Consider the following 11,710-nt stretch of genomic DNA (forward strand, 5'->3'; position numbering starts at 1 on the left):
AAAACCCTAAAAACGTTTCATTTATTTAAACATTTCAATATATTCTTGTGTGTTGGAGCGATTTGATGGTGTTCTTGTCAACCTGATGTTTTGTTGCACTTAATGGAAAAATAAATAAAAGTCAAACCTGAGTGTGTAACTGTAGGGGGCGCAGTCGAGCTCTGGTACTGATTGATCTGAGAGGTTTAATCAGAAGTCTGAATGACCCTTTGCAGCTCTCAGTCTGTAAAGTTCATATTTAGCTTCGTACATCTGCTCTCTGCCAGTGTGCTGGCGCTCACACCACACACATTATTAAATCCGTTATCAGGGAGCACGTTTACCCTGTAAAGGTCTGAATGCAGTAAACTGTTAGCTTCCTGTAGTAGTATTAGGAGTATCAGTAGTTACAGGTGTGAGTGTTGCAGTAACTCAAGTTTGTTTCTCATCTTTTCCAGATCACGTCCTCAAAGTTAAACTTGGTGTTTGTTTTATCCAATAAGATAAAATGATCTCAAACACACGTTCGTAAACCCGCCGTACATGTCTGCAGTCAGACTGCGCGCGCACACACGCTGTAGTATGTCTGCATTTGTCATTACACAGCATTTCATTACTCCTTCGTTAACTTGAGTGAATGTGAGGACAGCAACACTCACAGTTTGATGTAAACACGGTGACGCTGTGATCTCAGAGTAATCATTTACATAATCCTTCCTCCGCTGTGCTGTGAAGCTCTCAGCCGAGCAGGGAGATTCAGATTGTGTGGATTTATACTGCTTCATTAAATTAAACATCAGATTAAACATCAAGTTCCCTCCATAAACCAGTGAGGTCCTTTAAAAGCATCGCTCACATATTCTGTTCAGTGATTTAGAGAATAAAAGCTCAGAGTCACTGGGTTTCATAAAGACGAAGCTGAACATGTGAAGCTCTCCTTCAGAATAAAAGACACGTGCAGCAGGCTGGATGCTGAGCTTTATTGAAAGAACACAGGGGTCACAAACACCTTACAGTCAGGCAGTCACATGATTCATGAACGCCATCATTGAGTTACAGTCTGCTTTCACAGAGACTTCTGGACATCTTCACACAGTAAATGAGGTGGAGGGTCTGGGGGTGTGAGTGAGGTGCAGCTGTCTGAAAACACACGCTTCATCGATATAGTGTGATGTCATCTGTGATCCTGCACAAAGCTTCCTTAATGGTGACTGACAGATGTCAGTGCTGAGGTTCGCAGGACTCACCTGAGACCAGGTGACACCAGACTGTCAATGAAGAGAGTCAGTGTGGACCTCAGACTCAGCCTCTGTTTCCCTGGGTGTTTGTCCCACTGCTTCCTGCCTGTGGAGGCTGAGGGCTGTTAGTAATGCAGAACTCTGAAGCGCTGAAACGTTCATCGCAGCTGTGACACTCTGAGAATTGCTCGGTCCATCACAGCGAAAGATGTATTTGAGACCACCCATCGAACACCCAACCTCATAGAGTGAGTGTATGATGATCTCTCTTGTACTGCGCTCAGACTTTGGTTGATCAAAAATTCTTGTAAACACAAAGGCTCCATCTGTCCAATAGCAAACGTCCCTTTCAATCAGTTCTAGGATGTTATATTCTCTCTTTCTGTCTGTGCATGTGCGACATGGGGAGAGATAATAATAATAATAATAATAATGGATTGGATTTATATAGCGCTTTTCTAGGCACCCAAAGCGCTTTACAATACCACTATTCATTCACTCTCACATTCTTATACTGGTGGAGGCAGCTACAGTTGTAGCCACAGCTGACCTGGGGCAGACTGACAGAAGCGAGGCTGCCATATCGCGCCATCGGCCCCTCTGGCCAACACCAGTAGGCAAGTAGGGTAAAGTGTCTTGCCCAAGGACACAACGGCCAGGACAGAGAGCCCAGGGATCAAACCAGCGACCTTCCGGTTACAGATGCGATTCCCAACCCCCTGAGCCACGGTCGCCCGATAAGAGTAGATGAGGAGGAAGTTATTCTTTGTATATTTTCATAGACTGCTCAACTTTTGCAGAACTAAACGTTCTGCATGATCAGGTTTTATGGGCACAGAGAAAATCATCCTCGTCCCTTCGTACACTTTATCCTCGTAAACACTCTTTTTTAACATCCTCAGGCTTGTCGCCTTCAAGGACTTTATAAAGTGTGTTTGGGTCCTGTTGTTGTGGGATGGTTACAGCCAGAGTGTAATGCTTGTCTTGTATATGGTATCTGCCAAAGGGAAAGAAAACAAACATCTCAGATGATTTCAGACAGAGTGTGGGTATATTAATAAATCTGTTCTCTGTGACATTTACAGTTAATTCAGTACTTCAGTCTGAATTTAGACATGTTTATCGAGCTCGTTAGGGTTGGACATTTACCACTTTGATCTAAGTTAAACTGTAGCAAAATCACTTTATTCTATTTATGTATTTAAGAGTCAGTGAACATTATGTAGCACTTCATCATGTAGAAGTCGCTCTTTGGTGAGGAAAGAGCCTGACTCTAGAAATAGCTGGGCTCATCTCAACACACATCTCAGGCTCTGGAACCAGTCTCCTGAAAGGAATACTTTGTGGACCTCCTTAATCCCAATGACGCGTCTTCTTCAGAGGACCCAGAGTTCGGGGATGAGGGGGACAGCTCGACCATCACTGAGGACGAGGTCAGTAAGGCAGTTAAGAATCTCCTTGGTGGCAGCACCACCTGTGGATGTGATAGGGCTGTCCTGGCTGACACATCTCTACTGCATATCTGAGGCAGGGCCTCTGGATTGGCAGACCAGGGTGGTGGTTCCCATCTTCAAGAAGGTAGACCGGAGGGTGTCCTTCAACTATTGGGGATCACACTCCTCAGCTTCCCCAGGAAGGTCTACACCAAGGTGCCAGAGAGGAGAGTTCGTCCGTTAGTCGAACTCAGAGAGGGGAGGAGCAACGCAGTGTTTGTCCTGGTCACTGAACCAACTCCACAGCCAGACTGGTTCCAGCTGCCAGCAGGACATACCGCATGAGGCAGGGCAGCAACTTCATCTGCACCATTTAAAACAACACATTTTATTTACATTTATGATCCGCTTTAATGCAATAAATCAGTGCACGCCATAAACAGCTGACCAGAGTCAGAGTCTGTCAGTTCAGGATGTTCCAGATGTTGCAGCAGCAGAGAAGAACGTGGACGGAAAGAGACGCCTGCAGGAACATCTGGACCAGATGACCAAACTAGCAGCTGAAGAGGAGCTTTGTGATGCTGAGCGCTTCAGTGATGTTATTGAATTTGATGTTCAGGAAGATGTGAAATACTGTGGGCTGCTGTGGGAGGGCAGTCCACCCATGGCTGCTCCTAATCCAGCTTACAGTGAGAGCCTCCAAGAAGTGAAGAACACCATCCTCTCTAAAGCTTCAAAGTCTCCTGGGATCACTCTCTCACAGCTCAGAACCAAAATTCGGGACCTGTGGAACGCCCTCCTCAGTTTCAAGAACACACCTGAAGTTGTATTGTACAGAAAACTGGAGGCCCTGGCGAGAAAGCAGACCTGGATCCTGATAAGAAGCATGAAGACCACTGAAAACCAGCTTTTTAACACAACTGAAAATGGAACGCTCTACGAGGCACCAGTAAGTTATCTTTATAAAGAAAATAAACTGAAGATATGAAATATTTACAAATTCTTCATTCTAACATAAAATTTGAATTTTCCTTATTTTTCTTTTGTTTAGGATCAGCACGGAGGAGCCAGAGGATTCAATGAATCAGAAGAAATTCCTGGACATAAAGAAGACCTGCAGCACAACGACACTGCTGCAGCAGCTGCAGAGATTCAACAACATTTAGAAAAACAAGATAATATTCCACTAAATATCGCCATCACAGGAGAATCTGGTTCTGGTAAATCCAGCTTTGTTAATTCCTTCAGAAGTGTGAGTGATGATGATGAGGGAGCTGCTCCTACTGGTGTGAAACAAATCACCTCAGAGGTCGCACCGTACCCCCATCCCAACTATTCCAATGTTACTTTGTGGGATCTTCCTGGAATCGGCACCACCAAGTTTCCAGCTAAGAAGTACCTGAAGCTTGTTGGATTCGAGAAGTTTGACTTTTTCATCATCATCTCAAACACTCGCTTCACAGAAAATGACGTGAAACTCGCTCAGGAGATTCAGAAGATGAAGAAAAAGTTCTGCTTTGTTCGATCAAAGATCGACAACGATATAAATGCTGAGAGGAGAAAGAGAGACTTCAGTGCTGAGAGGACTCTGACAGAGATCAGAGACGACTGCGTTCACAGTGAGTGTCTGATCACAGCTGAGTGAGATCTGGATTCACTTTTTAAACATATCCTTGTTTTAAATTATTTAGTCTTTGTCTTGGTTCCCGGGTCAGTGACACAGTGTTTTGAGTTTGTATGAGTTCCTCTTGTATTTCTGGATTTATGTGTTCTGCATTGTTTAGTCTGCCTGCTTGGTATTATTTCCTAGTGCTCCCTTGTTCAGGTATCCAAGCTTCTAGTTTCCTGTCGTGGGTGTTTGTTCCCTTTGTGGTCGTGGTCTCCTCAGGTGTGTCCTTGTGTCTCCGTGTTCCCTCTCTTGTCTTGTTAGTACGTCTCTAGTCCTACTCTTTGTTTCTCCCTTTCCTGTTTCCATGTTCTTCTCTCTGTGTTTCATCCTTTGTCTACCCAGTCTGTCACGTGTCTCCATGTCTGTTCATCCTCAGTCCCAGTGTCAAGCTCACGTGTCTTTGTCAGAGTCGGTGTGTTATTTCCTGTTTTATTTTGACAGTCTCATGTGTGTGCCCTCATGTGTGTTTACTTCCTGTATCATCAGTTAACTACTGTAGTTACTATTTCTCCCACTGTTCTTTGTCATGTTGTCATCATATCTGCCAGCTGTGAGCTCTGTTTGGAGAGTTCCCTGATTAATATTCTTAGGTTTCTGCTGTAGTTTATCTTGTGACCTGTAAATCCAGCATCAAAGCTTCTCTTGAGTCCTGCATATTGGATCCACGACTCTTCCTTCCACACAGGATCCTATGATATTATTTTATAAATCTAACCATGTCAACATGTTTCTCTATCACACAGGTCTACAAGGCATCGAGTCTCCACGGGTCTTCCTGGTCTCGAGTTTTAAGCAGCACTGGTGTGATTTCTCTCTTTTACAAGAGACCTTAGAGACAATGGCGTGTCCAGCGGGGTGACCTGGGGGGGCACAGGCCACCCCCCAAACCAGACTGGCCACCCCAGGTGCCACCCCAAAGGCAAAACAATAAAATTCAATCAAATATCAAATGTCCGATTATGTTTTCACGGTGACGCTCAGATATCCGAGTGTAAGTGAATGCAGCATCGCTTCTGCGCTATGCGCATCACGTTAGCAAAGGTAGGAGAGCCAAGCGCGAAAGACGGCACTGCAGGAAACAATTTTTCGGTGAAAGAAAATGAGGACAGAATAAATGTCCCGGTAAGTAATATTAAGTTTGTTGAGTTTAGTAAACTTCGGTGAAATTAGAATACCAAGGAAAAAAATAACACTTAAAGAATTATTGCAGCTGTGGAATATTTCAGACAGTATGCTACTGAGGGCAGCTAACATAAGAGTTATGAGTTATAAGATATAATCTAAGTCGTAACATTGCTGTATGGAGCTGCAGATTTGGTTGCAGGTTAACATAGCTGGACTGGCCATCGGGCATACCGGGCATATCCCCAGTGACTTATTTTTTATTTTTTTTGTAATGGCATGAACAATGAGAGGTGGTGGATTGGCCAGATGCAGGTCGATGTGTAGAAATAACTCCGTTGTTTGGTGGTGGCTATGACGGGGCTTCCACAGAGGCAACAGGTGGATGAGGGAAGGGGAGGCAGGAGGAGAGACCCGAAGCAGCCGCCAGTCCGAGTGTCAGGTGAACTGAACTTCAGGTAAGAAGTTATGACCTGCAGTCTATCTGGGTCAGATATGAACTAAGTTTAGGTGGAGTTTATTTTCATGTTGCTGACTTTTTACTGTCAGTTGCAATAACTCATACTGCGTTCTAGCCAGTTTGACGGAGTTTTTATACAGCTGGGTGGGTGCTATGATGTTACTGATAGTGAACTTTATTTTATTCATAAGGTTAGTAGAGTTGCCAACGGCTCCTTAAAAATGGAATGGTCCCTCATTCAGAGAAAATATTACGCGTTTCGTATTGAGCTGAGAAGAGACGCAGTTTGTCCCGGACTTTAGCTAGAATGGAAAAAAGACACAAAGCTGGATTTATTCTGTCTTTACGCTGCACAGCTGGCTCTTCTTCTCTCATTCTCTCCCCCTCCCTCTCCTGTTGCTACTTCAATCATGAAACTGATCAATGATCAGCTGATCGGCTTTTCTCTCTTGTTTGTTTATCGCCCACTTTGCGCCAGAAAGAGGAAACCAGCAGATATTGCGCTAAACAACAGCAGCACGTTTAAGCTTGATCAGCTGTTGTTAGAATGTATTTAATATTAATTTCTAGTATCAGCTGATGTTTGCTGGAGCCACAGCTGTAAAGCTGCTGGTCATGATGTCTGTTTAGATATGTGGTGAGAGGGAAACATGAAGATGAAACCAGGAGATGTCCTTACTGAACCATCAGAGCTGAACAGGTGATGGAGAAACAGGTTTACCTTTTAGGTGACATGAATGAGTTGAAGTTATCAACTGTTTCTGAGAGATAAATAACACCAGGATCCTTTTCTATGTAGCTGACAGCTGGTAACTGTGCAGGGGCGGGTCTAGCAAAGTTTTGCCAGGGGGCAGGTAGGGCATTAACAGGGAAAGGTGGGCACAAAGAAATACTTTTCTTTCTTATTCTCATTTAAAATGTCTCGTTTTTATTAAATAATTATCTAAATCTTACAACCAAAGTTTTTATCTGACGTAAAATGTATAGAAATCATACATATACCAACAAGACTGTACATCACTGTCACAACAGGGTTTGTTTTCAGTCAAAGTCTTTATGGCTTTACTACCTGGTGGGTCGGTCTGTAGTAAAAATGCCCAATTTTTTTGTCCCAGTCCAGCCCTGCAGGTTAATACTGGCAGTGTCACCATGCCAGCTGACTGTATTTTATCATCAGCCAGTGTTGTTCTTTATCAATATTACCAAAGTTTACCATAAGGCAGCATAGAAAGTATTTACTTGCTTTCAGGTTTTATTCAAATGTTAGTCTTTTCAGTTGTTTCCCCACTTTTTTCCTGTTTCAAAATCAAACACCAGTTTGTGAGAAGATTATCTTCTTTTTTTAACAGGCAGATAAAGTTTTGCATTGGCTAATTTGTCAATTGTTTGTTACAAATGTTCGTATTTTAATTTTCAAAAATGTTTTTGCCCAAAACATATGTGCACTATATGTCAGTAAAAATACTATGCAAATATTGCTGTCCTTGACTGCTGAGTAAACACTGACAAAGCACTGATTGTATCTCTTGTACTTTATCAACGCAGTATCTAAAAACTTTGCACCGTAGTGGTTAAAATCTCATTCTAATAAGAGTTAAAAGTGCATTTGGTTATTAGGTTTATAGGATTATTGAATTATGGTTAAGGGTTGGTAGAATTTTTTTTTTAAACATTATCTGCCAATTAAATCTGCCACCCTTCTCCAAATCTGTGCCCCTACCTGGCCCCCCCAACAAAAATTTTCTAGACACGCCACTGCTTAGAGAGAGAACTTCCTATGAAGAAGAGAGATGCTCTGCTGTTTGTCATGCTCAACATCAACCCAGAGATCACCAGGAAGAAGAAAAAAGCTTTTCAGTCCAAATTAAAATACTGGGCTACTCTGTCTGCAGCTGGAGCAGCTGTTCCAGTTCCTGGTCTCTCTGCTAATGTTGATGCTGCTGTGCTGGTTGGTGCTGTCAAACATTATGTTCATGTGTTTGGTCTCGATATCCCGTCTCTGAAGAGACTTTCTGTGAGCACAGGTGTGCCCTACACTGATTTGTGTGCTGTCATCACTTCACCACTGGCTGCAGCAGAAATAACTACAGAGCTCCTCTTGAAGGTGATGACCCAACTTGTAGGAGTTGTTAAATTGATTGCAGCAGAGGAAGTATCCAGATTGACTTTAACAGCTGGAATCCCAGCAGCAATGGGTCTCTCTTTCACCATAACCTACACAATTCTGAATGCTATCATAAGCTCGCTGATGATGCTCACAGGGTGTTTGCAAAGAGTCTTGGTCTGTAAAAATAAAAGGCAATGAAACTGATCAGTGTGTCCGAGGCCTCAGCAGGTCTCATCTCCTCTGATCAGAGCAGAAACAGAGTAACTTCTCCCAGCTTCACACACCGAAAGCTTCCTCTTCCTCACATCAATACAGGAACAAATGTGATCTTATTATACAGATATGAACTGTGTCAATATTATAAACTTTGTAAAATGTAGAAGAGCTACTGAATAGGGTTGTTTTTTGTCATTTTTCATGTAATGAGTTTGAATATTTCTTGATGTGGCGTCTTCATCAAAAATGTTTTATCTGATTTTATAAAATGATGAAACAGATTTTTTTGAATCTCCCAGCAAAATAAATTATTTTAATGCAGAGTGTTTGATGTAATGTGATAAGCAGACGTGTGTAGAACAGAAACTGCTCTGTGGTGTTTGTGAGCTGTTTACTGTAGAGTGTGATGAGTGTTCACTGCCCTCCAGTGGTCACGGTGAGGAACTACAACACAAACGATCCCTATGAACAATGTTTATTTGTCTAGTACAGGGGTCTCAAACTCGCGGCCCGAGGGCCATTTGCGGCCCACGTCACCTCTACTTGCGGCCCGCAAGAAATATTTTTTTTTAAATTATTACACGAAAAATGATTTAATACAAGGGCAGAGTGTTACAGGCATGGCCCTTTAAGACTGTAGCCTCATGGGCGGTGTAGTCCGTGCTGCAGGGAGAACGTGTGGGACCGCCCCTCCCGCTGTGTGAGCGAGGGAGGGAGAAAAAAGTTAAGTAGAAAAGTACGAGCTGTCTCGGAGCAGAAACGGGAGCTGGAAGCATGTAAATATAATAATAACCACTGCAGCCAAACAGAGTGCCTGACATATGCTGACAAGCCCAGTTGTAAGTAAGCTATTAAGACTCGACTGTACACCGTGTTCGTGTTTTCCTCTGAAACAATAAGTTCTGTTGGAGCAGTCTTTCAACGCCTCTCTCTGTCTCTCGCTAGCAAAGTCGACCCAGACAACAAAGTAAAGCTAGTTTTCAGCTACGAGCCGACACGAACCCGACGTATTCGCCAGAGGTCCCTTTAGTATGGTTCGGAGCCGCGGACCTGGCCGAGGTAAGCATGTTGAGGGGTTGGCTGTGTTAGTTCAGTGACAGATTTATTTGGAAAGAAAACAATTTTCACTTGCAGTCGAAAACTAATGTGCACACTTATGCCTGCATTTTTATTTTGTTATATACAAACAAAATTGTAGCAAAAGTGCTTCCACGTGTTTGGCCAGAAAGAGCTGTTTATTTGGTAGTTCAGTGAAACTACTGTACTATACTGCTGAGTGACTGTCTTCTGCTCGTCAGATACATTTCATTGCCATGTTGACCCTGTGCTAACTTGCATATGACAAATGAAACTGAAAGGCTTCAGATAGTTAAGAGTGAGAAAAATATTGCGTTCATGTTTGCAGTTTTGTCTTGCTACACAATATTTGGAATTAAATAAAACAAACAAAACACTACATTTTAGGAAATATTAGACGGTGTTTTCGTGTTTGTACTACTTGGACACTAAAGTGGTCCTCCAATGAGATGACGGTGCCAGAAGTGGCCCGAGGCTCATTTGAGTTTGAGACCCCCGGTCTAGTATTAATAAAATGTATTTTAGCATATTTCATAATATCCTCCTAAACTTGGGGGGGGGGGATAAGTAAACCTGGTGAATCACTGAACTCTCAGCTTCATTAGAATGGATCATTATGGGTAAATGTAATATAGAGGTCTCCATTTACTCCATAACACAATGATTTATTTGGTACATGTATACAAATCTATAATTATAATCTAAAACTAAACTGAGCGACTTTCAGTGACTTGTTCTAAAAAAAATCAACCTACAGTCATTTTACAGTCATCAGAAATATGAGTCTTGGTTTTCCTGCAGAACATTTCAGACTGAGCAGCCAATCCCAGTCAGAGAGAAGTGGATGTGACAGAAACACAGCAGAGAGAAGGACAGAAGGTCAGAGCTCTCAATTCAAGGAGCAAACACACAAAACAAGACGGGAAGAAATTTCAGAGGTTGGAAATACAAAAAGCAAATGAAGGACAAGCTGGTAAAAGGTGGATGATGAAATGGATAAAATAAAATGAAATAAAATGCAGTTGGTGGTCCGAAATGATGAGAAACTGTGACTGCAGTTTTTAATCTAACAATTGCTTGTGATGCTGTGTGTATTAATAATAGCAAATTATATAGGAACAATTTGCAGGAAAATGGAAAGTTCCTCACTCAGACTTTTTAAAACTCTTCTAGTTTTAAAAAGTTTGAAACATCAAGAACCCTGAACAGTTTTTATTCTCCTGCTGCAGGTTTGGAGGATGTTGTTTTATTCTTGTCACACAGTGGTGACAATTATTGTATAGATTATATTAATGGACCAACAGGTTTGATTACAGGAGCAGAGTGGTGTGTTTAAATGAGTCCAGAGGCAGGGATGCAAATTTAAAGAACCAGCTGGCTTTAGTGAACCGAACCACAGATTTGACAACCACAGGTTTATGCTACTACACACAATTATGAAAAAAAAAATTACAAAAACATTTTAATACATAAAACTACCAGCATAAAGCCTTGGCCAAGTGTAAAAACTCCAAAACGCGTACAAAACACAACAGAAGTGCTCCAGGATGCTAGGGGGCAGTGTTGAGCATTTGTTACCTAGTGGCTACACAAGCCAGCAAGTACCAACGACCGGATTTGGTGTGTGGTAGTAACAGGTAAATGAACTTTTTTTTTTTTTTTAAATTATTTGAATATATATGAGTGCTTGTGTATAAATACACAAACAATACACACATGCTTTCAGTTGTGTAATTTAAGTGATCTAGTAGCTCTGCTCTCTAAAAAGAGCCGGAAATCCCATCACTATTTGCTACTGGCTAAAATCTTCTGGTTCGTCGTGGTGTAAGTTGGAGCTATCATAATGTAAGGGCTCTTCTTTACCAGGTTTTCTCTTTACCCGTAAACCCTCTCTGTACACTGATAATCAGGTGGTTCTTAACACACTCAAGATCTGGTTTCAGTTTAGACGTCACTTTAATTTTGTAATGCCGTCTTCCTCGGGTCCTCTAAGCGACAACCATTTGTTTCCCCCTTCACTCTTGGACTCGACATTCTCAGTGTGGTGTGACAAGGGTATAAAACAGTTCAAACATTTATTTGTGGATGGTGTTTTCGATAGTTTTCCCAACTTGTCTTCTCGTTACGATCTCCCTATCACCCATTTGTTTCGCTATTTTCAAATTTGAAATTTTGTTGCCAAGTGTTTCCCAAATTTTCCCCTCTTTACCTCCAGAACAGCAGTGGGAAACTACGCTATCATTTATTCCTCGTCACAGAGGAACCATTTCAAAACTCTATGATACTATCCTGTCTTTTAGTAACCACTCAAGTGTCCATGGGAAGGAGAACTAGGAATTCAAATACAGGAGGAGTCTTGGAGACAGGCTATAGTGAGGGTACGATCTTCCACCTCCTGTGCTCGTCTTG

At 42.2% G+C, this 11,710-nt stretch overlaps 1 protein-coding gene and 1 pseudogene across 1 annotated transcript; one reads left to right on the forward strand and one right to left on the reverse strand.

Moving 5' to 3' along the window:
* Nucleotides 1-1,250: 1,250 nt before the first annotated feature.
* On the reverse strand, nucleotides 1,251-3,585 carry LOC146646258 (uncharacterized; annotated as a pseudogene).
* LOC146646259 (interferon-gamma-inducible GTPase 10-like) lies at nucleotides 3,195-6,679 on the forward strand. Its single transcript, XM_085392214.1, has 3 exons — nucleotides 3,195-3,599; nucleotides 3,702-4,269; nucleotides 5,063-6,679. The coding sequence occupies exons 1-3, from the start codon at nucleotides 3,195-3,197 to the stop codon at nucleotides 5,176-5,178; spliced, it is 1,089 nt and encodes a 362-aa protein (XP_085248340.1). The 3' UTR covers nucleotides 5,179-6,679.
* Nucleotides 6,680-11,710: the final 5,031 nt, after the last annotated feature.

Source organism: Rhamphochromis longiceps, linkage group LG19 (assembly GCF_057381845.1).
Source record: "Rhamphochromis longiceps isolate RC_006_pf linkage group LG19, R_longiceps_female_GT1.1, whole genome shotgun sequence".
NCBI lineage: Eukaryota > Metazoa > Chordata > Actinopteri > Cichliformes > Cichlidae > Rhamphochromis > Rhamphochromis longiceps.

Excerpts from the sequence above, each read along its gene's own strand:
- LOC146646259 (XM_085392214.1), top strand. The coding sequence starts at position 3,195 with ATGACCAAACTAGCAGCTGAAGAGGAGCTTTGTGATGCTGAGCGCTTC. Across the intron at positions 3,600-3,701 it reads GAACGCTCTACGAGGCACCA|GATCAGCACGGAGGAGCCAG; the intron begins GTAAGTTATCTT and ends TCTTTTGTTTAG. Across the intron at positions 4,270-5,062 it reads CAGAGACGACTGCGTTCACA|GTCTACAAGGCATCGAGTCT; the intron begins GTGAGTGTCTGA and ends TCTATCACACAG.